General features: G+C 42.3%; 1 protein-coding gene across 4 annotated transcripts in view; it reads left to right on the top strand.

Moving 5' to 3' along the window:
- The window catches only part of NDRG3 (NDRG family member 3), a 63,661-nt gene that overhangs the window by 18,224 nt on the left and 20,571 nt on the right, over nucleotides 1-24,866 (top strand). For all 4 annotated transcript variants that reach the window (XM_058850801.1, XM_058850803.1, XM_058850804.1 and 1 more), the window contains exons 2-3: nucleotides 11,279-11,383; nucleotides 16,816-16,851. In XM_058850801.1, the coding sequence (XP_058706784.1) occupies nucleotides 11,327-11,383; nucleotides 16,816-16,851 (93 nt within the window). In that variant the 5' untranslated portion in view covers nucleotides 11,279-11,326. The remainder of the gene's footprint in view (nucleotides 1-11,278; nucleotides 11,384-16,815; nucleotides 16,852-24,866) is intronic.

Raw genomic sequence — 24,866 nt, forward strand, 5'->3', positions numbered from 1 at the left:
TGGAAAAGTTTGGGTGAGGAAAAAAGTTATTGCTTTTACCTGATCAATACTGCAAGCAAAAGCTATTTTGATAGAAGCAGATTCAGCTTACCTTTCTAAAACTGCTCATTTTTTTGGTATAAATTGTTAATCTAGTCCAGTTCACACAGTAGATAGCTTCAGTTTCTGATTTTGATCACTCAGATTTTAACAGGAATTGTTGCAGAGGTGAATGAGGAAAGGGAGGGAAAGAAGGATGGAGAAAAAGGGAAACAGAAGTTCTGTTGACATTTTAGGAATGCAAGGGCTTGGATCTTGCAAGTCTAGGAGGATGTGCCTGCTGGACTTTTGCAGATCTCAGGCAGTAATGACCAGAGCTTTTGCAGGAAGAGCTAAACTCACAAACAGCCAGAACCAAGAGCATGCACTGGAAATCTGTAGAGAGCAAATTGGGTTTGGGTGAACATGGAACTTGGTGACTAGGTCAGTTTCCTCAGGCCTATCTGACAAGATTTGGGAAGGTGTGTTTGGTACAGAGCACCATCTGACTTTGGCTTCTAGCTGCTTGCAGAAAAGCATTCCTAATTCTATGAAAAACGTCACTTGCCTTCTAATGGTATTTTAGGTATTTGCTTTATATGCAGTTTTATAACTGACTTCAAACACAAGTCATTCTTATGAGTGATGTTTGGCTTAAGTAGTTGGTGTTTTCTGTCCTAAGTCTCTATGGTATTCATGCAGGTGTTTGCAGGTGTCCTTATAATTTGTAAGGGAGGATGCTTACAGTGGCTGAAAGAAAATGTCTATTGCTGCATCACAGAATCACAGACCGTTTTGGGTTGGAAGGGACCTCAAATATCTCATTTTAACCCCTGTGCCATGGGCAGGAGCACCTTCCACTAGACCAGGTTGTTCAAAGTCCCATCCAATCTGGCCTTGGGCACTTCCAGGGGTGTTTCTACTCTCTCTGAAATAAGACATAATTAATTACCTGTTTTATCAAAAGGCTTCTATCCATTTCAGAAACTTATAACATGGATGTCCATGCTGATATGTACTCAGATATTCATTTATAGCCCGGGTTACTTGCATCCACAGAGCACCATGAAGACTCTAGTGAGTTTGTGAGTATGTTTCCCTATCCTTTTGTATGTGATCGTCAACTTATACTGCAGGATTTGGAGGCAGTGCCAGAGGTCCCTGCAAGTCTGGTCCTCATTACATGAGCTGGTTCTAATGTTTATGTGACTGTCTGATAGATTCCTTAAGCTCACTAAACCAGCAGAAAGCTAGCCTGGCAAAAAGTCTGCGTTACATTTGCTCATATTGCAGTCAAGCATGCCAGACATTGCCCAAGGCAGGGTTTGGGTCCTGGCTGCAGGGGGACGGAGCAAATGAGAGAGCTTAAGGGTCTAGGCTTTCTTTCAGAGGCTGTGATGTGAAACTCTAGTTCCTCTATATGTCCTGAAATAATACCCTAAAACAAGGCAACTCAAATTAGCAAAATCAGAGTTCTGTCCTATGTTCTGTATGTACTCCATCTAGTATGGGATTTATCATACCCGGAAGCTAAGTGCAGGCTCCTGCATATCATCTGGCAGTGTCCTGAGCATGTACATTATCTGCTCCCTGATTCAGCTGAAGAGCTAACACTGCCCAGACACCTGGTTTCTTAAATCCAACCTCAATCGAGATACTTGACAGATTTAGAAAACAGATGGCACACAGGGAGCCTTTTCATCAGTCAGTTCACTGATCCAAGTGAAAGGTAGTCCTGGAAAAAGCACTTGAGGGAGAGGGTAAGGAGATCTGATTTGTCATGTCATTGCATAATCATCAGCCTGGTGTGACGGAAGGAGAGGAAGGAAGTTCTGTCTGGTGTAGGGAGGGAGGACAGGAGCATCCCTTTTTGCAGAAACTCACAATTGTATTAAATGAATAATGAAATTATCTCCTGAATTGGTCCTGAATTGTCTGTCGTGTATCCATTACTGGTTTTAACTATGCAAAGTGGAGTTACCTCTCCTGGCCAGCTGCCGCAGGAGGGATGTTTCAGCCTGATACACACAAGGATGTTTTCTGCTTTGGAAGCAAATTCACCAAATGGAAATCATGGAAGGGACAGCTGTGTGGCAGTTGCCATGGGTCTGAAGTAATGCTACTGATACTTGAGGAGAGGTTGTCCTTCAGTGTCACAGGTTGGGCCAAAATAAAAGACCTTGTTCTGGGAAGCTCAAGGAGCAGTACTACATGCATAAGAGGAATATTTCATTAATGAAGAAGATAAAAATCTTGTTTTAGCAATTTGTTTTTCATACAATGTGTTCTTAAAATTTGTGTCAGTCCTGTGAATGCCCCTTTTGCAAGCAGTCTGCAGTTAGAGCAGATTAAGATAGTGAAACTGCATCCTGAGGCTTATTTCTGTCTTTTGTGTACTTTGATGTTCTTATTAACCATCACTATTTAATATTGAGTAAGATGTACTTGCTATGATAAAACTTACAGACTCTCCCATGTCCACTGTGGTGGATAACTTGGAATTGGAGCTCTTGGAAGTGTTTGATCAGCTTTTGCCTGGAAGTATACTACTTTCTGATGGCCAAAATGCATTTTTTCAAGTTTGAGTTAAGAAGAAAAGCTTGTGGTTGCTCTGTGAAGACAATAGAAGTGATTTAGAGGTATACATATATATATATGCAGCACAATGAAGGGCCCTTCTTTACCTGAATGAGCTGCATGAGAGGCATTTGTGTTTTCTTAGCTGCTGAGGAGCAGAATTATTTATTTGTCCTGAACTTTGCAGATGTCTGTGATGATTTTTAAGTTTGGTTTATCCAGATTACACATATATTTGTGTATATTTATATATATATTCCACTGTACATGCCAAGAGATCACCTTCACCAGTGAATATGTTACTGTGTTGGGTTTTGGTTGTACCATTTATATATTTGAGTGAACACTAAGTTTAAATGCAAGTTACTCTACATATTTTTTCCTATGCATTTGATTTAATTATTTTTCTTCTGTCCCAGTAGCACCCCACACAAATAAACTAAAAAATATCAATCAAAATGGCATTAGAAAATATGAAAACTCAGGTCTGACTAATTCTTTGTTTAGCTGTACAGTAACTTAAATTGTGGTTCCTCACAGACAGCAAGAAGGCTCAGGTAAGTGTAATGGTTATATTATGGAATGGTTTAGGTTGAAAGGGCCCTTAAAGCTCCACCTTCCACTAGACCAGGTTGTTCCAAGCCCTGTCTAACCTGGCCTTGAATGACTGCAATTTAATGTTTAGTAACCAGTGAAAATGTAACTTTTTCAATAAGATATTGAAATGTGATATTTAGTGATAAAAATCATTGTTCAAATCTCATTTAAACAGATTTCCAATTCACCTTGCTGTGGAATGCTTTACTTTGCTCAATGCAATTTGTATTCACATTTGAATAATTTTTTTTTCACTTTAAGTGTGAAAACTCAGTTGGTTAGTAGGAAGCACGGCTGAAATGAAGCAGAAACAAGCTTGAAAATAAAACTTCAGTGGAAACTGAAGGATCTGGTGGAAAGCAGTCAGATTTCATCGTAAGCTGCTTATGTGCGTGTTCCTGCTGAAGACAGCATTTTTCCCAGTTGTCTGGTGTGGCTTGGGTGGGTGTGTGCTGGGGAGCAATTGAGGTCAGCTACACATAGTGCTGAAGGGTGGGGACACAGGACAGAGGGGAGAGGGCAGGAGGAGAAGGTGCTGTGGATGCCTTGATAGCAACAGTGCTGATGAAGAGCTACATATTTTTTCATTTGGACAAGCATCTAGCCAAAACCTTCAAGAGCCCTCACCGGTGGGAGCCTTTAGGTGGGACCTCCTAAACTACAGGGCTAATCCAAGTAAATGACTCAGTAGAAGTGAAAGCATCTTGGAACAGATCCATTTGAACGTGTCTTTCACCATGAAGCTGACGAGAAGGGTTCTGTGGTTTAGTCTGAGCTGTGTGAGCTCTGGCACTGGGTAACACAGATGTTGGTTTAGATGTGATGCCATTGGACACAAAGGGACATAGAACTTCATGAGAGTAACATGACTGGTGGTAACAGTAACTGCTTATTTCATTTGCCTCAGGGAGAAGGGAAATGCTGCAAAGCCGTTTGAAAGAGATACCATGATCAGAAGAGACTCTTTCAAGACAATAATTTGCACAATTTTCATCAGAGAAATTTCTCATTCCAGTTTATATCCTGGGTGTCCCCACTCTAAAACTTCTTGGACTGTCCTGTATAGGGGATCTCAGCATAACTCAGTGTTTTCATGGGCACTGGTCCAGGTAATGTAAAACACTTCAAAGACTTTTACAGCATTCTTGTTTAGTCAGCCCTATAGTTGATGCCTGTTAATTCAGGTGATCGGCAGGGACAGCATCCTGCTTGCTGAGCTCAGTTACACTCATGGCAATATGACACTGCTTTTAATTAAAATTGGATTCATCCAGAATTAATGGAAAGCTGGGCACAGACCTTTTCCTTACAAAACCATTGTTAAATGTAGGTGTTTAAACACCTTAGAAATTATGTGCACCAGCTGACCTTTCTGTCCTAGGTGTAGCTCAGATTTCAGGGATGTAAAATCATGGTAGATTAGGAAGCTGCTGTTGCTTTGCTCAAGTGCAATAATGCCTTAAAGAGCTAGGAGTAAGGCAACACACTTTTGAAACAATATTAGTATAGGAGGTAATATAAAGGCTGGTCTTTATTTGGGCCCTCCAGGGGCAGCTGATAGGGAAAAATGCCCACCCCCATATAGGGTAATACCGTTTGGTAAATTTAGTGAATTAGTGTATTTGACAGAAATCCCCAATTAGAAGCGCAAGTGATGAGGTAATTCCTGGTTCTACCCTTTTCTGAATTCTTGCCCCCTCCCCCTTAGACAAGAATTAAACTTTGTTTATGAAAATGTGTCTCAAAGAGCTGGTTTCAAACTTGGCTCCCAGAGAGCCTAGCCTTGGGCCCCCAGAGCTTGGAACCTCTGGAATGTGTTTTGTCTTTCTGCCTATCAAGGTAGGGAAAAGTACTGGAGTTAGCTAGGAACTATATAACTATGCAACAAAAGTCTAGAGAGCTATGAATATATAGGAAGGAAATAAAAAAGCAAAAATCATTTCGGCAACATCAGAAGCTGGGACTGCACTGGTGAAGCAGAACACAGTTTCTTTCTGTAGGCACACAGTTTGTATTGGAGGTAGAGCACCATGTGGCACATTCCCAAAAATACATGAGCTGGAATGCAAAGTGAGTAACCTTGGAAAATATTTTGAAACTGAATTTGGGTCCTTTGCCTGTTTCTCTGGAAGTTTACCATGTCAGCCAGCATTTTAGTATAGAAAACAGAAAATAGAAACTATAGAAATAGCCTGTGCAGGTTTTGGGAAGGCTTGCACAGGGCAGAGGAGCAACAGAACAGGAATACCCAAGGGTCTCAAGCCCCTTAAATGAAAATTTGCTGAGATCTATATGCCAGGACTGTGGTTTGCTCAGCCATGCTGAGGAGCCCTGCCAGGCAGATGGTTTTCCATCTGTGGGAGAGCAGCACAGGAGGCACAGGAATTAGGAATCCCCTTTTAAAGAAAGGGAGAATTTGCAGTGGAGAGCTACACAGCACGCATGGCTGAAGAAATAAATACCTGAGCAGCAAACCTGCAGATCATGGGTAATGTACTTTGGTTCTGGCATGGGTTGCAAACTGTGGGTTTGTTCCTATCTTCCTTTGTCTGGGAGCAACACTTCTGCTTTCCACCTTACAAGATGTAACTGGCTTGTCAGGGAGTGGTGCTCACAAACCTTACCTGGATTGTCATGGCTGTGAGTCCCTCGAGAGGAATTTCTTCAGCTTGCCTCTGTTGTCTGCCAAATGAGGGAGCATATGTTTAGGTACATTTAATGCCATGTTTTGTAGCATAGCTTGACTGATGGGTGTAATTTTGCCTCAGTGTGGTTAACATATAAAGCAAAAGTGTAAGTGACTATGGAGGTAACAAATTATAAGATGTAGTCAAATTGAGGTGAAAACCCAAGAATTTTTAGCCTCTGAATGCAAGGTTTTGTCGCACTGAGTTCTTAAATTGCGTGGAGAGGTTGTACCTCCATAAGAAAACATTTGAATTCACGATGCAGCTCTTGCAGCTCCTAACCCTGCAGGGAGCAGTTGTGCCAGAGCTTTGATGACCAGAAAGCAGAGCTTCAGAACCTACAGATACTGCAGTTCACACTCCAGGCCTGTAGTACTCATACTCTTGACTTACTGAACTTTACTCCAATTTCTTTCTTTGTATATTGAAATGATGTAAATTGAGAACAGCCTTGTCTTAGAGTGAACATGCAAATGCATATTTAAGACCTTATTTATAGGTAGATGGTTTCTTTCTGGGGCTTGCCTGCCTTGTTTTTTGGTAGCCTTCTGTCTTCTACCCTGATTCTAGTCTCTGTGCTTAATGATTCACCACATCTTTTGTCTTACTGAATTTCCTGGTTTCTTGTCTTACTGGTTTTCAAAGAGCATAGAATCTACTTCAGCCTTTAGGAAACCTTTGAAAAGGAACGGATAGCTTCAGTTGGAGAATTTGAATACATTTATAGTAATATATAATATAGTAATATAGGAAAGAGGAGTACTTGCAAAGCAGGTGGTACTGGTCTATTTATAGAAAAAATGTATTATTTATACAGGGATTGTTTCAGGCAAACCTTTTGCTTTGCCTGTGGCCTGTCTTTTACAAAAATCTTTTGAGTCTTACGAATATTTATGCTGCTCTGTTGTGGCATTTTAAACTTGCTTTCAGCTTATGAAATGGCATGTTTTTCTCTTTAACTAATAGGAGAAATGGAGAGAGAAAATAGTTTCCTGGGCAGACAAGTCTGCAGAGCTTTTACAAGTAGTCTTTAGTATGGTTGGAACAGAGGATAGCCCAGCTCACCAACACCTGTCCCTTTCCTTTGCCTCTGCACTTGAAGATGTGGTCTACAAAGGTCTCTCTACTACAAAGCATCCTCTTTTGAGAATTTTTTGTGGCCTTTTTTACTCAAATGGGCCTGTTTGCCATATTTCAAGCCAAAACATATGTTGCTGTTAGCATAGCAGGGTGCTCAGGTGCAGTTGTGGCAAATAGTCATATAGAGCTAGTAGATTTTATGCTGTAATGACAAATTACACAGATTTAATCTAGGGCAATCACACTGAGCTTGCTAAAACCTAGGGAAGAGAAAGGTACATGCATCTGCCAGTGGAATATCCTCTGACTAGATTAAAATGAGGTCCTTAGGCTGTGTCAGCCATTTTCTGGAGAGCTTGCTAGTGAATGGATTGGGAAGAGCTGGTTCAGCAAGCTAAAAAAGCTGCTTGCAAGCAGTGATGGGAACCCCCTGTGCCTTTTCCTTTAAAAAACTTTCCAAGCTAGGTGAAGAGATATAGAATCAAAATGTTTAGAAAAAAATCCACCATCTGAGGCTGTGCAGGTTTAATCTCTCTGTCTGATTTTGCTCTCAGATGAGCAGTTCTCAGTGACTTCCTGGCTCACCTCAGTATTTGTTTCCCACTGGAGAGATCCTTCATAGGTCTTCTGGGTGAGAATGTGTTAAGAGCTGGGGAGCTTCCCAGGCTGACTGCTGCAGACTTACAGCAGAGCAAGTCTCTTACTGTTCTGTGAACTTCACTACAGAGGTTTTCACAGTTATTTGAACCCAGCTGTTGTTAAGGAAGGTTGTCTCTTCTGTCTCAAGGAAGTTTCACATAATTCTCAGCACTCAAATCAGCAGCCCTTTTTTGTTGCTACCCAGCTTGCTTTAAGGAAAGGGCAGTGCATAGTGCACGTTATGGCTAACAGCAGCTTGCTCTAGAGACCTCCCTTCCTGTGAGACAGCATTTGGAGCAATAGTGGACCAGGAAAATAAACACCCGGTCAATTTCAGAGTTTTTAAAATATTGTTTATTAAGTGCACTGTAGTTGCATCTAGAGACCAAGTATTAAATCAAAGTTGATTAGATAAATGCATTTGATAATCCTTGCTTTGAACCCCTACTATGTTTTTATTTTTCTCATATAATTAATGATTAATTACATTATTATTTTTAATATTATTGGCTATAATATTATTAATTATATTACTTATATTATTATATTAATAATTATTATAATTATTAATGTAGTGCATGGTTATAAAATGTGTCCCCTTCTCTAGACTTTGCACACTTCATGGATGTGCTTGTATTGACAGCAAATGGTATACCTGGGCATGTTTGTGTAGGATGCATCTCAGGCCTCTCTGGGACTTTCTATAGCTCAGGGGAAACTAGAAGAAATATCTGCAAGGCTATAGCAAAAGTTTCTTTGAGCAATCTAATGCAGAACAATTGGTGCTCTGAAGTGTCCTTTGATCAGCCACAACTCAGAAGAGAAGGGTTATTATATTGGTGCCCTCCTTCTCTGTAGGCTCTGGTTTAGGCAAAAATGCAAGGTGTCAACCCAAGACTCAGGAAAACTCCCATGTGTATAAAAACCCACAGAGAAAGGTGGCTGGTGTGTGCACAGTTTTTAATTCCTTTGGGTAGAGTGGACAACTTCCTTGTCTCTTGGGTGACCCCAAGAATAAGCATGACCTTCTTGCCTGCCACCAGTGGGTGTCTTTTCAAGGACCATAAGAGAAGGGTTGCGCTCTCCAACTAATGAGGTGAAGGTGATCGTTCTAGTACGGTGTCACTTGCCTGCACCTTATCTGCAGATAAGCTTTGTGATGCTTGTTTGGAATTTCTTTTGTGTCTGTAACCTCATGTGATGCTGTTTTGGAGAGAACCTGGTAGATGTTGTGCTCTTGATCAGTCCCAGTGTATGTGGAAGTTGTAATTTCTTAGTAGAAATATTTTTTTATTCCATAATATCTTAGTGGTATGACAGTAATGAGCTTTCCTCTGCGGCTTACAGTCCACTATATAATGGCTCTTACTCCTCTTCTGAGTAAAAATTCATTGTGGAGTAAGGGGGTTTATTGCTGTCTATAATGCTCGCTCGCGGTGAGAGACTTCTCCAGGGTCAAGCTGTTCAAGTATAAGCAATTTATTATAAGGGTAAAGAGAGGGGAGACCTGTGTCTGCCACCAGCCTCGGCATCCACATGGTCCGGGGGAGGGGAGAGAGAGCGGGGACATCAGGGGAGGAGAGGTTGGAAAAGGGGAGGGAGGGAGTAAGAGCAACAGAGGGAAAGAGGGAAAAACCAGAGGGAGAGAGCAGGGAAGACTAGAGAGGGGTAGGAGCAGGGAGAGGGGTAGGAGTTAAGAGAGGGGAGCTGAGAGCTGAGAGTTAAGAGAGGGGGAGAGGGGAGCTGAGAGAGGGGTAAGGCTAAGAGGTAAGAGAGAAGGGTTAAGAGAGAGCTAAGAGGTAAAAGAGGGGTAAAGGGGTAAGAGGTAAGTGTGAAGAGAGCAAAGTTCTTGTTACAATCCAATATATCTTTTTCTATAGTGAATATTCTAATTCCCAGTAACCAATCACTACGAGATACACCCACTAAATAATTTACATACAGCGTTTGAGCATCTCCATATTAACATACAGTGTTGCATTTTAAACTCTACAAGCTTTACAAGTTCTTTCCTTGCTTCTTGACCTTTGGACTTCCTATCAGCAGAAGGACATTGTTTTATTGGCAGGGATTCTCCTTTAGCTGGCTAGGCTATTGTTCTTTGGTTATATAGTAACCAGTACTCAGTATCCTATGACTCAAAGCAGGCTTTCATTGCTAATTCGATTCTAGCCTTCATATTTTCAGAATCTTCTGCCAAACAATCATATTCATAAGGTTTCCCTGTTTCACCCTCCCCAACAGGGGTTATTGCCTGTAGATTAATCAATTTCTTGAAAGTCTCACAACTGGTATGTTTTACAGCTAAAAAAAGTCTAAAAAAGAAAAATAATTGAGTTTCTCAAAGCAAAGAAACTAAAACATATGCATGTTCCTATGGCTGATTTTCAGAGGGAAAGGCATTTTGGTTTGATTTGTTTCCTGACAGACTGGCTTCAGCCACACCTGTGTTATTCCTGTCACAAAGGGTGCAGCTTTGTGCAGCACTTGGGGTGCGAGGGATCCCTTCTCCCCAGTGCATATTTGTGTTGAATTAAGGTGGATGGCAAACACAATTGTTCTTTTTCCACTCTTTTTCTTCTGTGCTTAGTTGCCTGTAATATCTTAGACAAAGATATTTGTGACACTATTCAAAAGTATTTTCTTAGCATTCTCATCTGATACTCAGGAAGTCCACCATATGCTTACTTCTGTTCCATCAAATGAAGATGATTACTTTGTTTATTTCATCTGCAGTAATAGGTACAATTTTCCTGAACAATCAGGTAGTCTGCACCATCAGGTGTGATAATCTCTTGACAGAGCACTTTTCATGTTGCTGCAGGTGCTTGCACTAGAAATTCTTCTGTCTAGAAACACAGCTAGAGCATCTAGAATAAAAATTAAATGTGTTGTAAACTCAGCCACATTGTTTCTCTATCTTCATTGCTGTATTTATACTCAAAGATTTCTCCTCTAGTTCCATGGCAGCAGCAATTTCCCACAGACATATGGCAGCTTCTTATACTATTGATTACATTTTTTTTTTCCTTGCTGACTCTGCACCATCTGATAGAACGATGGTTTGGGCTGCCATGCTGTCAGTGTTGTCTGCACATCTTCCACTGGACCAGCACTATCTAGGGCCATTTTTATATCTCATCTTGTACATCAAGGGCTTCCCTGTGTTCTGGACTCTTATGTCCTGCCAGCAAGGAGCATGGATCTCCACACCTCCATCTCCTGTGTGTGGATGTGGTTTTGGCTGTGTGTCTCAGGGAAACAGCACAGCCTTGCCTTGGGTGGCAGGATGATGGGGTTTGAGTATGTAGGGGACAACAGGGGAAGTCAGTATTACTTCATACAAAACAGTTTTTCACTCTGCTGATCAAGTAATTTCCAGTTCATTTCCAGACATGCTATGGCTGAAATACCACCAATGCATGGAAGTAGATGCAGTTTCTCACTTGAAAGGCCTGAGGTTTCAGGGGCAGCTTTCAGTGGGCAGGGCAAGGAGTAACTAGACTGACACAGTGAGAGCAGAGTTTGCCTTCTGCACTTAGAGGTGCTTCGTGTTGCATCAAGAACCAGTTTATTGCAGGCTTAATTTGAAGCACAGACAAGTCTAATGGAAAGTCTCTAAGCGTTCTTTGATTAACATATCTTGTAATGCTGTTTCTAACAATATGCCTTTGTTTCAGAATCCCTATTTGTTGCTTTGAGGATTAATTGGCTCTACTTCCAGCACAATGGATGAACTGCAGGATGTTCAGCTGACAGAGATCAAACCACTCCTGAATGACAAGGTAATGCTGGCTGCTGCTTTGTCCTCACAGGTGTACTTGGGATGACTTTGTGTCTGGCAATGAGTCCTAGCTGCCAGAATCTGTCTACAGATTGAGGTACCTTAAGTACTGAAACTCAGTAAATTCTTCCCCACTCTGATAATCTACCACAGCCACTCTTCCAAAGTCTCAGGTAATTCACAATTCAGGTAATTTTGGAGTTCTGGCCAAACAGTACATTGTGCCTGTACTGAGGATTTGCAAAGGCTGGGCAGCAACTGGAAAAGTGATCACATTCCTTACCTGGTGTAGTTGTAGAACCTCCAAGTTTCTCCTTGTTAGAAAATGCTGGGCTGTGTCCTGGTTTTTGTTTGGCTGGTTTTGGATTGTGGTTGTTTTGTTTTGTTGTTTGTTTTGGGTTTTTTTCTTCTTTTTGTTTAAAATATTCTATCTTAAATGAGCCTTTAGTGTTTTGACCCCTAAAACAGCCCTGTCTCCCTGGATTTAGTAATGGAAAGCAATTTCCTTTTAATGTCTGCAGAGTGCAGTTAGAGCAGTCCAGACTTATGCAATACTGAGACTTTGGAAAATCATTGTATCACAGTAGCTGTTTAAGTCTTTCACTCTGTCTTCTGTGGACTGGGGAAGAGCCATCTGAGCTCAATGGAAGAAGAGTCTTACTGGATTCTGCCACAAACTGTTGTTGAGAGTGCCTAAGTTCATTACAGGCATCCCAACAATATCTAGCATCTTGCATCTACAAACTGATTATGAGCAATGTGGTTTGGTCGCTTTGCATAGCTCTGAGCCAAGTCACATGGTGTGGGAAGGAGTTCCTAAGGCTTTGCTGTTTGATGGCTGATGATCACTAACTGGTTTGTGCTGCCAAAGGGCTGTCTGTGGTGCTTCGTGCACTCACTGTGTGCTTGCAGAAAACTGCATTGTCCTCCACAAAATGGGTGAAATCTCTGGAATTCTGCTATGTTTTAGTCTGTACTGATCAGTTTTTGCTGATTTCTGTAGTGTCCTAGCATATCTGTTTAGTATCTGTGAAATCTAAAAACTCAGCTGAAATCTGCAGTTCAGTTGCCTGTTGTAACAGACTAGTGCTGACTACTAGGCTTCCACCATTTTTAAAAAAAGTGTTTCTTCGAAAGCTGAGTCTTGAAAGTATAAAATCAGTGTAGATCAGCAAATAAAAATGTGGAATAAGGCTCTGAGGGCAGTTTGTAATTTCAAAAGAAAACATTTACAGAAGACAAGCTTCCTAAATGCAGTGGCCTGGATCTTGCTCATGATTCTCCGGGGATTTTCTGTGTTTGAATTCAGCTGGGTAGATTGCCCTTGCTTCAGTCAGCTGACCTAAGTAGGAAGCATTGAAGCATGCCAAATCAAAGTGGTTTTCACTTTAGAAGTTTCCAGTCTTTCTGTCAAGTATTGCCTGTTAGCCCCATCCAGTTCTTGCTGTGGTGTCAATTGTGGTTCAAATGCAGAGTGGTCTCCCAAACAGAGCAGCAAGTGGTGTTAACCACTTGTGCAGAAGGGCACATAGATAGTGATTACTTCTTTGCTTGACTCAGTGTTGAAGTTACAGGAAATATATAGTGTCTCAGTAGGGAGAAATATGAAGGGTAGTTTCAGAACCATCTTCTGTACTGTGTGGGAAGAGAAGTATGTTGTGGCTCTCCTTTTCACACTTTGTTTTAACAAAATGAGGGCCTTAGGGAGCAGCCAACTGGAAGGCTTTCTACCCTTACTAAGGCTTTCAAGCTTGAGATAATACATGTGTACTTTTTAGGCATAGTTTATGGAGTGTGAGGGTGTGGTTCAATAACCTGCCATTCTGTTCAAGGTATCAGAGTCCAAAATCTATTGAGCTGGCAGTACACTAAGGTTTTTATTGACCAACCACTTTAGACATAGGAGTTTGAGTCAGCATGGATTAATGGCCAGAAAAAATTCAGTAACACTCTAAAAGTGCTAATGAATGAGTGCTTATGAACTCAGATACAAAGGCTACTGTACACAGAGAAGGAGCTCTAGTGTCTCAAATTCTGGAACCAGTGGAATTACCAGTGGAAGTGGAAATGGGTTTGTATCTTGTTCACTTGTCTGACCTGTAGGTAATGCCACTGTGGACCACTGGGTCCTGCCTTTGATCCGCCCCAAATCAGTAAAAAGTTACGAGCTTGACTTTTAAAGAATATAAACACTATTTTGTTAGTGTGTAATTTAAGCCGAATATCAAGTTCAGGGAAGTAAAATACATTATGTTTGTTCACCTCATTCAGGTTCACTAAAATGCAGTGACTTTTTACTGGGGAAGCAAAGGAACTTCCAATGTTCCCATTTAGTTGAAAAAAAGATAAAAAGAGAGTATTGCCTGATCAGACAAACTATCCCAGCGACACTTTATTCTTCTGGCACCTTTGATTCCTGTTAATTCAGCCTCAGTGAAAAGTTACTGAAATGCCAGAGCTGGATTCAGGAAATGAAATGGGCAGTCCTTAGGCTGGGTTGATCAGCCCAGCCAGCTCTGTGCTTTGAGGGGCAGCCATGGCATGTTCAAAGGCCTGAAAAACTTGCCTTAAAGTTTCTCAAGTTAAGACAATGAATAAATGGTTTAAAGTCAGGTTTTCAGTGTATTAAAATCAAGTATGTGGGAGTCAGGGCACGTCAGCTTCTTTTGCCTCATGGTATGCCTTGACAGCAAGCAGCTCAATTCAGAGCTCCATTCCTTGCTTTGTGTCATTTCTTCCCCACTCGCTTGGGGAATCTCAGACTTTTCTAAGTACAACTTCAGAGCACCTTCTTTTTTACTTAGCATGCACCATCCAAATCCAGTGTTCTATACAGAAGCTTCTCATTTCTCCATAAAGAAATGGATGACTGAACTGACCTGCTTCACAAGATGGTGGTGATGTCAGAAATCTCAATTAATTTCAGGGTCTTAAACCGAAATGAGAGGAGGCTGCTTTTTATTTTATTTTCCCCAATCCTGAGGATTTAGTGGGTTTTGCTATGTCCTGCTCAAAACATTGCCACAGTTCAACACTTAACACAAAGGAGGAAGGAGGGGAATGGATTCTTAAAACAGATTTACATATATTTCAACTTAAATGTCTCAAAGTACAGAATGTAGGTAACAACCCTTGTTCTTACTAACAAGGCAAGGCTCTGCAGGGAGGAAAACACGGCCGTGCATTTACATGTGGAGACGAATGAGGCTGTTCAGCCAGAAGAAATGTTTGGAGTGCTTCTTTTGTCTATATGTGATCCTAATTTTCTCCTAGTAATTTTAGTACTAAGGTGCTGTGTTGATTTGGTATAGCCTGGTTTTTGGTAATGAGGGAGGGCCACAGGAGTAGCTTCTGTGAGAGGCTGTTAGAAGCTTCCACTATGTCCAACAGAGCCAATCTCTAATGGCTCTGAAGATGGACATGGTGCTGGCCCAATTAGAGAGGTTGGTAATGCCTCTGGATGACATACTTCAGAAGAAAATCAAAACAGTATGCGTGCAGCTTTTTCCAGGGGTTGCGAGGTGCCACAGCTGCTGCCATCCCAGTGCAGCCTGTGGAGAGCCTTGCCTGCCTGGCTGCCTCTAGCCAGCTGTACCACAGGAAGAAGGGCAGGGGCAGTGGCAGCAGCTTCTCCTTCCCAGTGCCCTCCATGAAGAGAGGTGTTAAATAGCACCAGTGCCATGGTGGCCACCACTGCCTGCTCGGTGGTGGCGGAGCCGCACAGCTGGCAGCAGAAATATGGTGAAAGACTCTCCAGTCCGGAACCTAGACATGATCGACCTCTTGGAGCTGTGGGATCCTGTAGGAATCTTTGAATTAGCAGAACTTGTTATCAAAAGCACCTACAAGCAGTGGTTTTTCTTCTAGTCAGAGAAGAGGAAGAAGTGACAGTATGTGAGGGAGAACAACAAGGTGACACCAAGGTCAGTGGAAAAAGGGGGAAGAGGTGCTCCATGTGTCAAAGCCAAGATTCCTCTTCAGGCCATGGTGAACACCATGGTGAAGCAGGAGCATGTACTCCTTCAGCCCATGAAGTCCATGGGGGATGCAGTGATCCACTTGCAGCCTGTGGGAGAAGTGCTTACACTGGAGTGGGTGGATGCCAGAGAAAGCTGTAATCTAGTGGAGACCCAAATGGAGAGCCCCTGCTTCCAGAGGCAGAGAGAGGGTCTTTGCTTCCAAACTAGAGCAGCCTATTCTCAGAGGACAGCACCCCATGGACAAGTGATCCACACCGCAGCAGTATTGGGAAGACTGTTTGCCTGTGGGAGTGACGCACATTGCAGCAGTTTTGGCAGGACTGCTTGAGATTAGAGCCACACTGGAAAAGTTCACAGAGAACTGTCTGCTGTGGGAGTGGCCCCATGGCATAGCAAGAAAAGACTCCTCTCCTTGAATGAACAGAAGATCTCGAGCGATGAGCTGACCAAAACCCCCATGCCCTGTCTCCTTGTACTGTGGGTGGGAAGGAGGAAGGGGTTGGGGGAAAAACAAGGTGTTTTAAAGGCTTATTTTACTTCTAATTATCCTCCTCTGACTCTGTTAATAATAAATTTACTTTATACCTTTAAACTGGTTTTGCCTTTAGGGTGTTTTCTCCCAGTGCTCATTTTAACTCATGAGCCCTTTGTTAATTTTTTCCCCTCTTCTCTGCCCAGCTGAGAGCAAGAGAGAGTAAAAGAATAGTTTTCCTGGGTGCCTGGCATTTGGCCACTATCAAACCACAACAAGTGCTATGCCTAAAACACATAAGCTGGAATGCCATCTCAAGTGGTGTGCTCAGCCTTCTGCTGACAGCTCTCAGTGATGTAACCTACTCTGGGGTTAGAGACAGTGTTTCACAAAGCACATGGGCACACAGGTTCCTGCAGGCCTTCTAACCTGCATGAGATCACCCTCTGGGAAGAATCAGTGGTGAGCTACTGCACGCAGTTCCCATGCACTGGGGTTTCAAGAACTTGCAGGTCACTGTGTCTGTCGTGACAGGATCCCATAACTGAAGTGGTGGCTGCATAGGAGCTGACTTTTTTCTTGCACTCAGTACATGAGATCCCAGGAGTTTTGCATCCAAATTGTTAATGGACACCAAGAGGAGACAAAGCCCAGACCCATATGCAGCCCAGGTGTGGCCAGTGTCTTTCCTGTGTGCATCTGTCCCTGCTTGAACACTCTCAGCTGTGCACACAGGTATTCAGTTCCCTTAGCTGGTAGCCCCCTCACAGCCCAATAACCTTGTTGTATAGGAATGGGCAGATCTTGCATGGAGTTTGCTTGTACAGGTCTTGCATTTCACTGGTTACCTGACTGCAGCCAGTCTTGACTGTGCTATAGCAGAGGTCTCTATGGGAAAGTTTCATGATGTTATTGGGGGTGTTCTGGAGCATTGTGCTGATCTCCTTTTTTCTTTCTTTTTTTCCTGTTTTTTTTAAACAGAATGCAGCTCGCAACTTCCAGGACTTCGACTGTCAGGTAAGACCATGTGCAGGAGACAAGGGTCAGTTGGTAACTCCCCATAGTTCAGCAGAAATGTTGAGAGAGATTAAAAAAAAAAAAATCCATATTTTAATTTTAGCTCCTGTTAAGGTTTAATTAGAACTGGAATATATCCAGTGGCAGAAATTGCCCTTCACCCTTACATGACAAGCAGCATGAAAGTTTTGAGGTGCAAACTGTTCTGCTAAGGCTGCACAACATCTTGCAGGATGGCTGGTCTCCTGAATAACAGTTTATTGGAAAAGTGCAGTATGCTGAAGAACTGGAGCTCTTTCATGTCCTGTCTGGTTCATTGGCTGGGAAAGGAGGAGCTTGCATGTTCTACCTGTTTGTCTTGAGAGGAGATGGAAGTGAGAGAGCTGCCCTAGATACAGCATGCTGCTTTGCTGGGGCTGTTTTGACACAGCCACAGTTGTTTACCAGGATTTTATTGATGATAGAGGTGAGCCCAATGGCTCTGGTTGCCATAGGAATAATCCTTTCATAGAATTGGTTGCTCCACCAGCATCCAAGAGAGAGGACATGCTCTGTGATAGGCAGAGCAGAGCACTGGGATTCTGTGTGGCATTTTGCAGAGCACAGGCTCATTTCCCATATCAGATTATCCTGCTGCCCTCTCACTGAACAGTATGTGGGTATGCAGATAGTGGCTGTTTTTCTCCAGCAGTTGGAAGCTGCTGTGTCTGTAGTGCTCTGCTCAGTATGGGGCAGGTCACACAGCACTGCTGATGCACACCTGGGGCTGGCAACATGTGATAAATTTAATAGAAGTCTGTTGATGTAGGTGATTCCAAAAGACTATTTGCAAGCCTGTGCACACAAAGAACGTAGTAAATACAATCCTATGAAGGTAGTCCCTATTTTTTTCCTTCTCTTAATATCAGACACTGATAGGGCAGCTACACATCTCTATGTTGCTTTAGCTCAGTTAATTGTGAGCTTTGGTGTCTTACAGCATACAAGTATAAAAATCACTAATCTTACCACATTATAACCTTAATGTCTGATCTGGAAATCAGCAATAGTGTTAAGCAATGTTTTTTCTTTAGAAATAAATAATGGGTTTAAAACACTTTCCTGTACTGTCATGTCTCCATCTATATCTTCTCTGTTACTTTTAGAGGTAAAGTGTGCTCCCATGTCAGGTGGGTAAGAATAAGTGCAATGCCTTGAAGTGAGTGTAGACAGCAGAGGCACTTCCTGCTGTGGTCTGTGTGCCAGGATTGGGAAGAATATGAATATATTATGCATTGGCCTCCGCTGCCAGTCCTTTACTGACCCACCAAAGCTCTGGGCATGTCCATGCCTTGCCTGGCTGTGAGCAGCATGGTTGTGGGAGCCGGAACAGAGTGCGAAGATGGGAAAGAGGCCCTGCCACAGAGCTGTGTGTAGCTGCTGCCTTTTGGCTCTATATTTTCCCTCAACAAGCAAAGCCTCTTTGCATTTTTCTTTAAACTAAGCCCCAGATCTGAAACTGAGCAAGCCCCACAGAAACCTGGCACTGCAGCCACCAACCTGCGAATTTGGCGTGTCCTGGAGCTGTTGTTGTCCTTTACAGGCCTGAGCTTTGGGAAAAGCTGAGTGGTCTGCAGCCAGGGAGTGGTGGGGCCGGGAAGGACAGGCTTGTTGCTTCTGTGCTTTGCTGTAGATCACCAGCGAGCTGGTGGCCATGGCAACAGTTGGGCAGGAGGCAAGATGTTCTTTCCATATAATTCATGTAGAATACCTTTTCTTTTTTTAGCAATATGTTAACACAGTGTCTCTTGTGACTGTAAATATTGTCCCAGCCTCACCTTCCTCCAACATTTCTCCCTACAAGGTGTAGTTTCAGGGCACACCTAGCTTGACATTCCCCCACATCATACTTGGAAAGTACTCCAAGGGCTGGTTCAAGTCTCTGAAATCTGCCAGAGAGGATGGATTGTGTGTTGGATCCTTGGGTTTTCTGTCTCAGTTGCTAGTCCCAGGAACTGTACTTACACTTGGAGACTGAGCTTGTGTCCTGTGAAAAATTACTGCTGCTTTTTAATCTAGCAAAGCACATCTGGCTGCCACATCCAGGCCTCTGTGAAACCTGGGTGACTTTACCAGTGTCAGGGGAATTTGAAGTGAAGAAGGTTGCCGGGGCTTTCAAAGGAAGGAAGATCCTCTTGTATAGAGAAATATTTAAAAGCACTTAGGCTGGGGCATTGTTTTAATTTGTCCCGAGTTTCACAGGGAGGAAGAGCCTTGAGGAGGATCTCAGTTTGACAAGACCAGGCACAAACTGGCCACAGACTGATAAAGGCTGATAACTGGAAGATGGTTTCCAGTTACAGTGCAGTGGAGTTCTCAATCACCTTCCAATAACAGCAACATCTGCAAGGGACCTGGTGGGTTTTAAGACAAAAATAAAAGAATTTGTGAGATGAATTTTTATTATCTTACACAGTGTAGTGTTTGCAATATGAGACCATGGTATCAGTGATGCGAGACCTGCATTTCAGACCTTTTTATTTTTCTAATAGTTTAAAAAAGCTGTTTTAAATGGAATTGAAGCTGTAGCTTTGAGTGGCCTGACCACATCTTGAGCTGTGCTTGCTGGGCTGCAGGGAGTATGATGAGGTAAGGGGTTGATGAGGGAAAGGTGAGCCTCTGTCAGGGCTGTTGATGACTGTTGGCAGTGTAGGTCCAGTTTGAGCTCCCCGGTAAAAGATATTGACATATTGGAACAAGTCCTGTTTTATTTCTCTGTGTTATTCTGTTGCCTTGGCCATGAGGTCATTTGCTGTAAGTCCATTCCAGAATGTCACAGGGTAATGCTGAGGTGGAAGGGGACGCACAATGATCGAGTCCAACTCTTAAGTGGCCCCTATTGAACCCATGATCTCTGGTCTTTAGTTCCATGCTCTAACCAACTGAACTAACCTCAGGGTCCTAGCTCCTTCTAGGACTGACTGATGTCCTTGCCCTAGCTTCTCCTTGGATACAGCCAGAGTAACAACCACCCTTAGTGGTAATTCTGTGGTGCCTTTAGACCTCCCTCTGTCTGAGATCTGGAATTTCAAAATATTCTCTGCAGCTGGGCCATGCTTAAAAATGGGAAAAGTGTTTAATCCCATCTCAGAAACATGTCATTAGCACTGTCACTGACTCTAGGAGGTGTGTAGGGCCAGACACACATATTCCCCACACTGTTTTCTCTATATTTGGCATGTGTTACTTTTCAAGGTAACATGTATATTTAAGGTTTGTAAGATCTTTACTTTGGTGAAACAGGGTAATGCCATTGTGAATTTCTATTCATTTCTCTGTATGTTTGGTTTTATTTTTGAGTAACTTGTCAGGATCAGATCTGGGCAAAGTCAACAGGACAAGTTTCTGCTTCTTCCTACTTCTGAAATTTGTTACTCTGGGGTGAATGTATGTGAGGAAGCTTCTAGCTTTTCTGGTACAACTGACTTGCAGATATAGCTGTCCTGGTTTTCCTAAACTGTTTATATGCAGGCAACCAAAGCTAACTCTGATATATAACAGATTGCCTGGGCATTAGTAAAACAACCCGTCTTAATCTTGTAACTGCAGTGGAGAGCTAGCATGGGGTCTTAGTGGTCTTTATCAATATGAATTAGGTTATTCTCAAAACTAAAAAGTATTAACCTAAATCTGAGACCTACATTTTACTTGAATGCAGTTTGAATCCTAATGAAGTCTAGGCTTGGGTTTTCTCAATGTCCATGGGCAGATGGTTGAATAAATGGTCTGGAATGCTGATGGACAGATGGTGTGGTGATCTGCACTGTTAATAGAGCTGTGCCTGTGCTTTTATTATTATCTGCAGGCCCTCTGCAGCTTTCAGAAGTGTTCTGTCTCAGCCTACATCTCTCTCTTCTTTTCCAGATGATTTGCTTTAAATAGAAATGAAGAAATATGCTGATATATTTGTAAAACTATCCAACTAAACCTGTGTTATGTTTCAGTTGGAAATAAGCTGGCATTTGCTCTGATGAGTTGATTTGATCATTTGAGCTGACACTTCCCCTCTTCTGCCTCCCACCAACAGAGGAAGGCAGAGGGGTGTTTGGCTTTCAGCACACACCATGCAGAAGGGGGCTTGGAGTGTGGAGGTGGTCTGGGATTTGGCTAAGTAATTGCAGAAAGCTCTCAAGGAGGAGGAGGTGGGAATAAGTAAGTCCAGGACATGCAGGGTTCATCTGAAACAAAAGGGACAAGGCATGCATAAACCCTTGGAGGAAAGAAATTTTTATACCGGGGTATAAAAATGTGCTGTCTTGCTGGCATTAATGATATGTGGAATTACTCAGTTGCTTGTGCTCAGAGTAAAACACAACACAGTGTTTGCAGAGTTAATGTGAGACCTTGATAAGGATTTTTTTGCCACTTACTTTTACTGAAAAGTGTCACTTTTCAATAAGCCCATGATTGTGCTGATTTAGTTTTGGAGAAGTTTTTTTTGCAAGTATGTATACTTTAAAAGTAGTTTGAAGCTTTTTTAATCTGCATTTTTAAAAGTTTGCTTATCTTTGCCTAGTCTCTTCACTTTATTTTCATTTGCTCTGCTGTCAGAGAGTATGTGCTTCTGAGAGGTTATTGATGTCTTCCATTGTTTGCATTTCCTGATGTTGGAGAGGGTGAATTGAAACTGTGTTCATTTTTTGTAACTGTGTTAATTTTTTATTTAAGACAACTTGTGAGTGCTACCAGTGGCATTGAATACAAAGTGTTTTAAGGCGTCTTCTGTTTACTGTGTTGAAAAAAATGAGCACTTTTGAGGAAGGATTTGCTTTCTGTGTGTGAATAACGGGAGATGTTCTCACCTCTATTGAAACATTTCGTCTGGGATATTCAGGACCATTGTACCTCTGATATGTACAATGAGTTCTTTTGTTTAAAGTCCTAGAGTGAAATTAATTAGAACACATAAGATGTTTTGATCTAGAAAGCACGTCTATTTAATATCTGCTAGATTAATGCTGCTGCTAATCTTATTAAAACTAGCATCACCACTGAAGTACTGGGTTTGACTACTGACATCACAGCATAAAACACTCTAAAGATAACAATTATTAAAATAGAATTTTATTTTAGCCTTCTTTTTTTGCATTATTTATGTTTCTTGGGAAGCTTTTCCTGTGATTCCTCCCATCTGGTTTTCTATCTAAAAGCTCACTTTTTTGTAAAACTGCAATGTTGAGTTCTGGAAAGTTTTAGCTAGCTGGACTTGGACTGGAACATGACTCTTAAATGTATTTGCACAGTACTTCCCTGAGGTTTACTTAAACATTAGTTTTGCTTTCTGTATTCTGTGGCAACAGTGTGCCAAAGGGGTGATTATGCATTTGAGGTACTTGAAGTTCCTGTACTTTTTATGTACTTGTAAGTTTTTAGAGCAAAGCAAATATATGTGCTTTAGGTTGGGCCATTTTCATCCATTATGCAACATCCATTAATGATATTTCACAACAATTAATGAGTAACTGTACTACCAGGTTTAATTCAATGCAATTCTAGTTCCCAGGGATGTGGAAAGTTTTGATACACGGAACACAGCCCTGCATTCTCTTCTTCAAGAGATTTTGAGATGTTCATTGTCTTCAGCAAGGTACTGAAATGCAGCTTGGGACATCATATTAGTAGGAGGACTGTCCTTGGCTGGAAGCATGGCCCTTGGCTTACCTACCAGGTTCCTTGAGGAGTTAAGGTGATCTGGGGTCTAGCAGTCACACAAGCTATTTCAGGCTCACTTGTGTATTAGCACATTCAGATCTCCCTTGAGCGGGCCTCAGGTTTACAAAGGCTGTGTGTCTGCAGGTAGGGGCACCTTTTGTGCACTGCCCAGGGGATGGGAGAGAGTCACAGAGTTTCTCTGTTGTTTGCAGCCCATGGGGAAGGCTTCAGTCTCACACACTGCTGTATCAAAACAACAGTGCAGAGTTGCCCCCCTGCCAGCCTTGGGCAGAGCTGATCTCAGCTGCCATGGTTTAATTCATCCAGAACTATTACAGATCTAGGCAGGTCCAGTTTCCAGCCTTAGGTGATGAAAAGGGGATCTGCTCTCAGAGCATGAGTAAGAAGCACCACTTATTCCTTGGTCTGTGCTGAGTGCCTTGCTCATGATGCTGGATACTTGACTGGAGTGCAAGAAAGTTGTGGTTTTAACTTCTTGTAACACATGGGCAGGGCAGGAGATGGAGAAGTGCATCTTTCTACATCTCAGACACGTTATCATGAACTGCTTACTGGTCTCAGCATTGCATGGTTGTAGGGGTTTGTGATTTCTGCTTTAGGAGCACAAACCCAGCCTGTCAGCTGTGCTCCTGTTGTAGCTCGCTTGACTGAGTTCTTTGACTGCAGAGCCAGTGTCTGTTCTGTGGCAGTATCTGTGTGTAGAAGTGACTTGCCAGTTCCTGCTGGCTGACGCTGAGCATTAACAAGGGTCACAGAGAGGCACTGGATCCATCCTTCACTGTCACCTGCCTTTGGAGCAGGTGCTTGGAACTCTGTCTCCTGTTGCTTTTACGTTTGTGTAAGGAGATTGCATATCTCATTCTTTTGCTGCTCTCAATTCTCACCCAGAAATTCTCTTATTTAAGATTTAATACAATTACACAGAGTACCAGAAACCATTGCTTGCCTGCATAGATCATATTGTGTTTTCTATTAGTAAGTTTCTGCTCTGTATGGAAATTAACAATTTACTTCAAGATGTTGTTTTAAATCTGATCTTCAGTTGCTTCCCATGCAGCCATCTCCTCCAACTCTACTATTTCAGAAATAATTTTGCACTGAGAAGGGGCTGAGAAGCACTCCACTGCTAGCTGCCTTAAGGTTGGCAGTACTGTAATGGGAAGAGTTACCAGCTGGTGATGTTTTACAGTCTCACAATATTTTTTTATCTTACAGTCATAGTTTATGGTATTGTTTTAGTAATGTGTAGAAATTTGAGGGCAGTTGTTACCAAGAGCAAGACAACGGACGGAGTCTCTGCTTTAATCTCTCCGTAGTTAGTAGCTGGGATAGGCTGCCCCAGGGGCATGATGTGGCTGTTTTTCACCTTTGCCAAGACTGGCAAAGATGATGTAAAGTAAATAGCTGTAGTCACAGAGTCAGTGAAAAAGGAGAAAGCCTGCCCTGAGTAATGTGCATCTCTTCCACCTTACAGCAAAGCAGCAGAGGCAGTTTCCTTTGCTTTAGGTGAACCAGGAGCTGAACGTCCTGAAGTTGAAAGGCTTTTTGGGGATGTTTCTAGCCCTATGCTAGTACAGACATTCAGCAAGTTTGAGCAGAGTGCAAGCAACAGATGCCTTGCTGCTCTGTGTTCTCCCAGGTTTTCATGTTAAAAAAAAAAAAATTGAAGGGATTTCACAGATGTGTTTTTTTTTGGCAGTTTCCAAATTAAATAAATTCCCAGTTTTTCTAAGGAATTAATTTTGAACTTTGAGCAGCTTCACATTTAAAGTAAAACTCATCTAGTAATGCCAAAAACTAAGCTTAATAAATTAGTCATTAAAAGCACTGGTAATATGAGTTCTAATCATTAATCATTCCCAGTGTGAAACAAATGGTTGCTTCAGCCTTTAATAACTTTTAAAACTTAAGTACTGGATCACACTGTGACCTGGGTCTGTGGGAGCATGGCTGGAATTTGGACTGCTACCTCTGCTGCCTGTGAGTTTCTGAACTTAAGGCATTAGCACTTCTGAAACTGCCATTGGATGCCTCACTCTTTCACTCAGAATATAGTTTTTCTCAATATAGGAAATTTTTGGTGGTGTAAAGGAAACTTCCCTGTCCAACCCTCCCAGAGCTACTCTGGCAGTCGCTCTCGCACCACCTGCACTGGGACTAAGTCCCTGGAAGCTCATATCCCACAGTTGCAGCAGATTTCTTACTGGCTCTACCCCAGGTTTTCTATAGCAGTCACAGACATCCGGATCCCTAAGGTAATTTAATCATGGTGCAGCAACTAAATAGCAAAGCACCAAAATAAG

The sequence above is a fragment of the Poecile atricapillus genome, chromosome 15 (assembly GCF_030490865.1).
Source record: "Poecile atricapillus isolate bPoeAtr1 chromosome 15, bPoeAtr1.hap1, whole genome shotgun sequence".
In the NCBI taxonomy this organism is placed as follows: Eukaryota; Metazoa; Chordata; class Aves; order Passeriformes; family Paridae; genus Poecile; species Poecile atricapillus.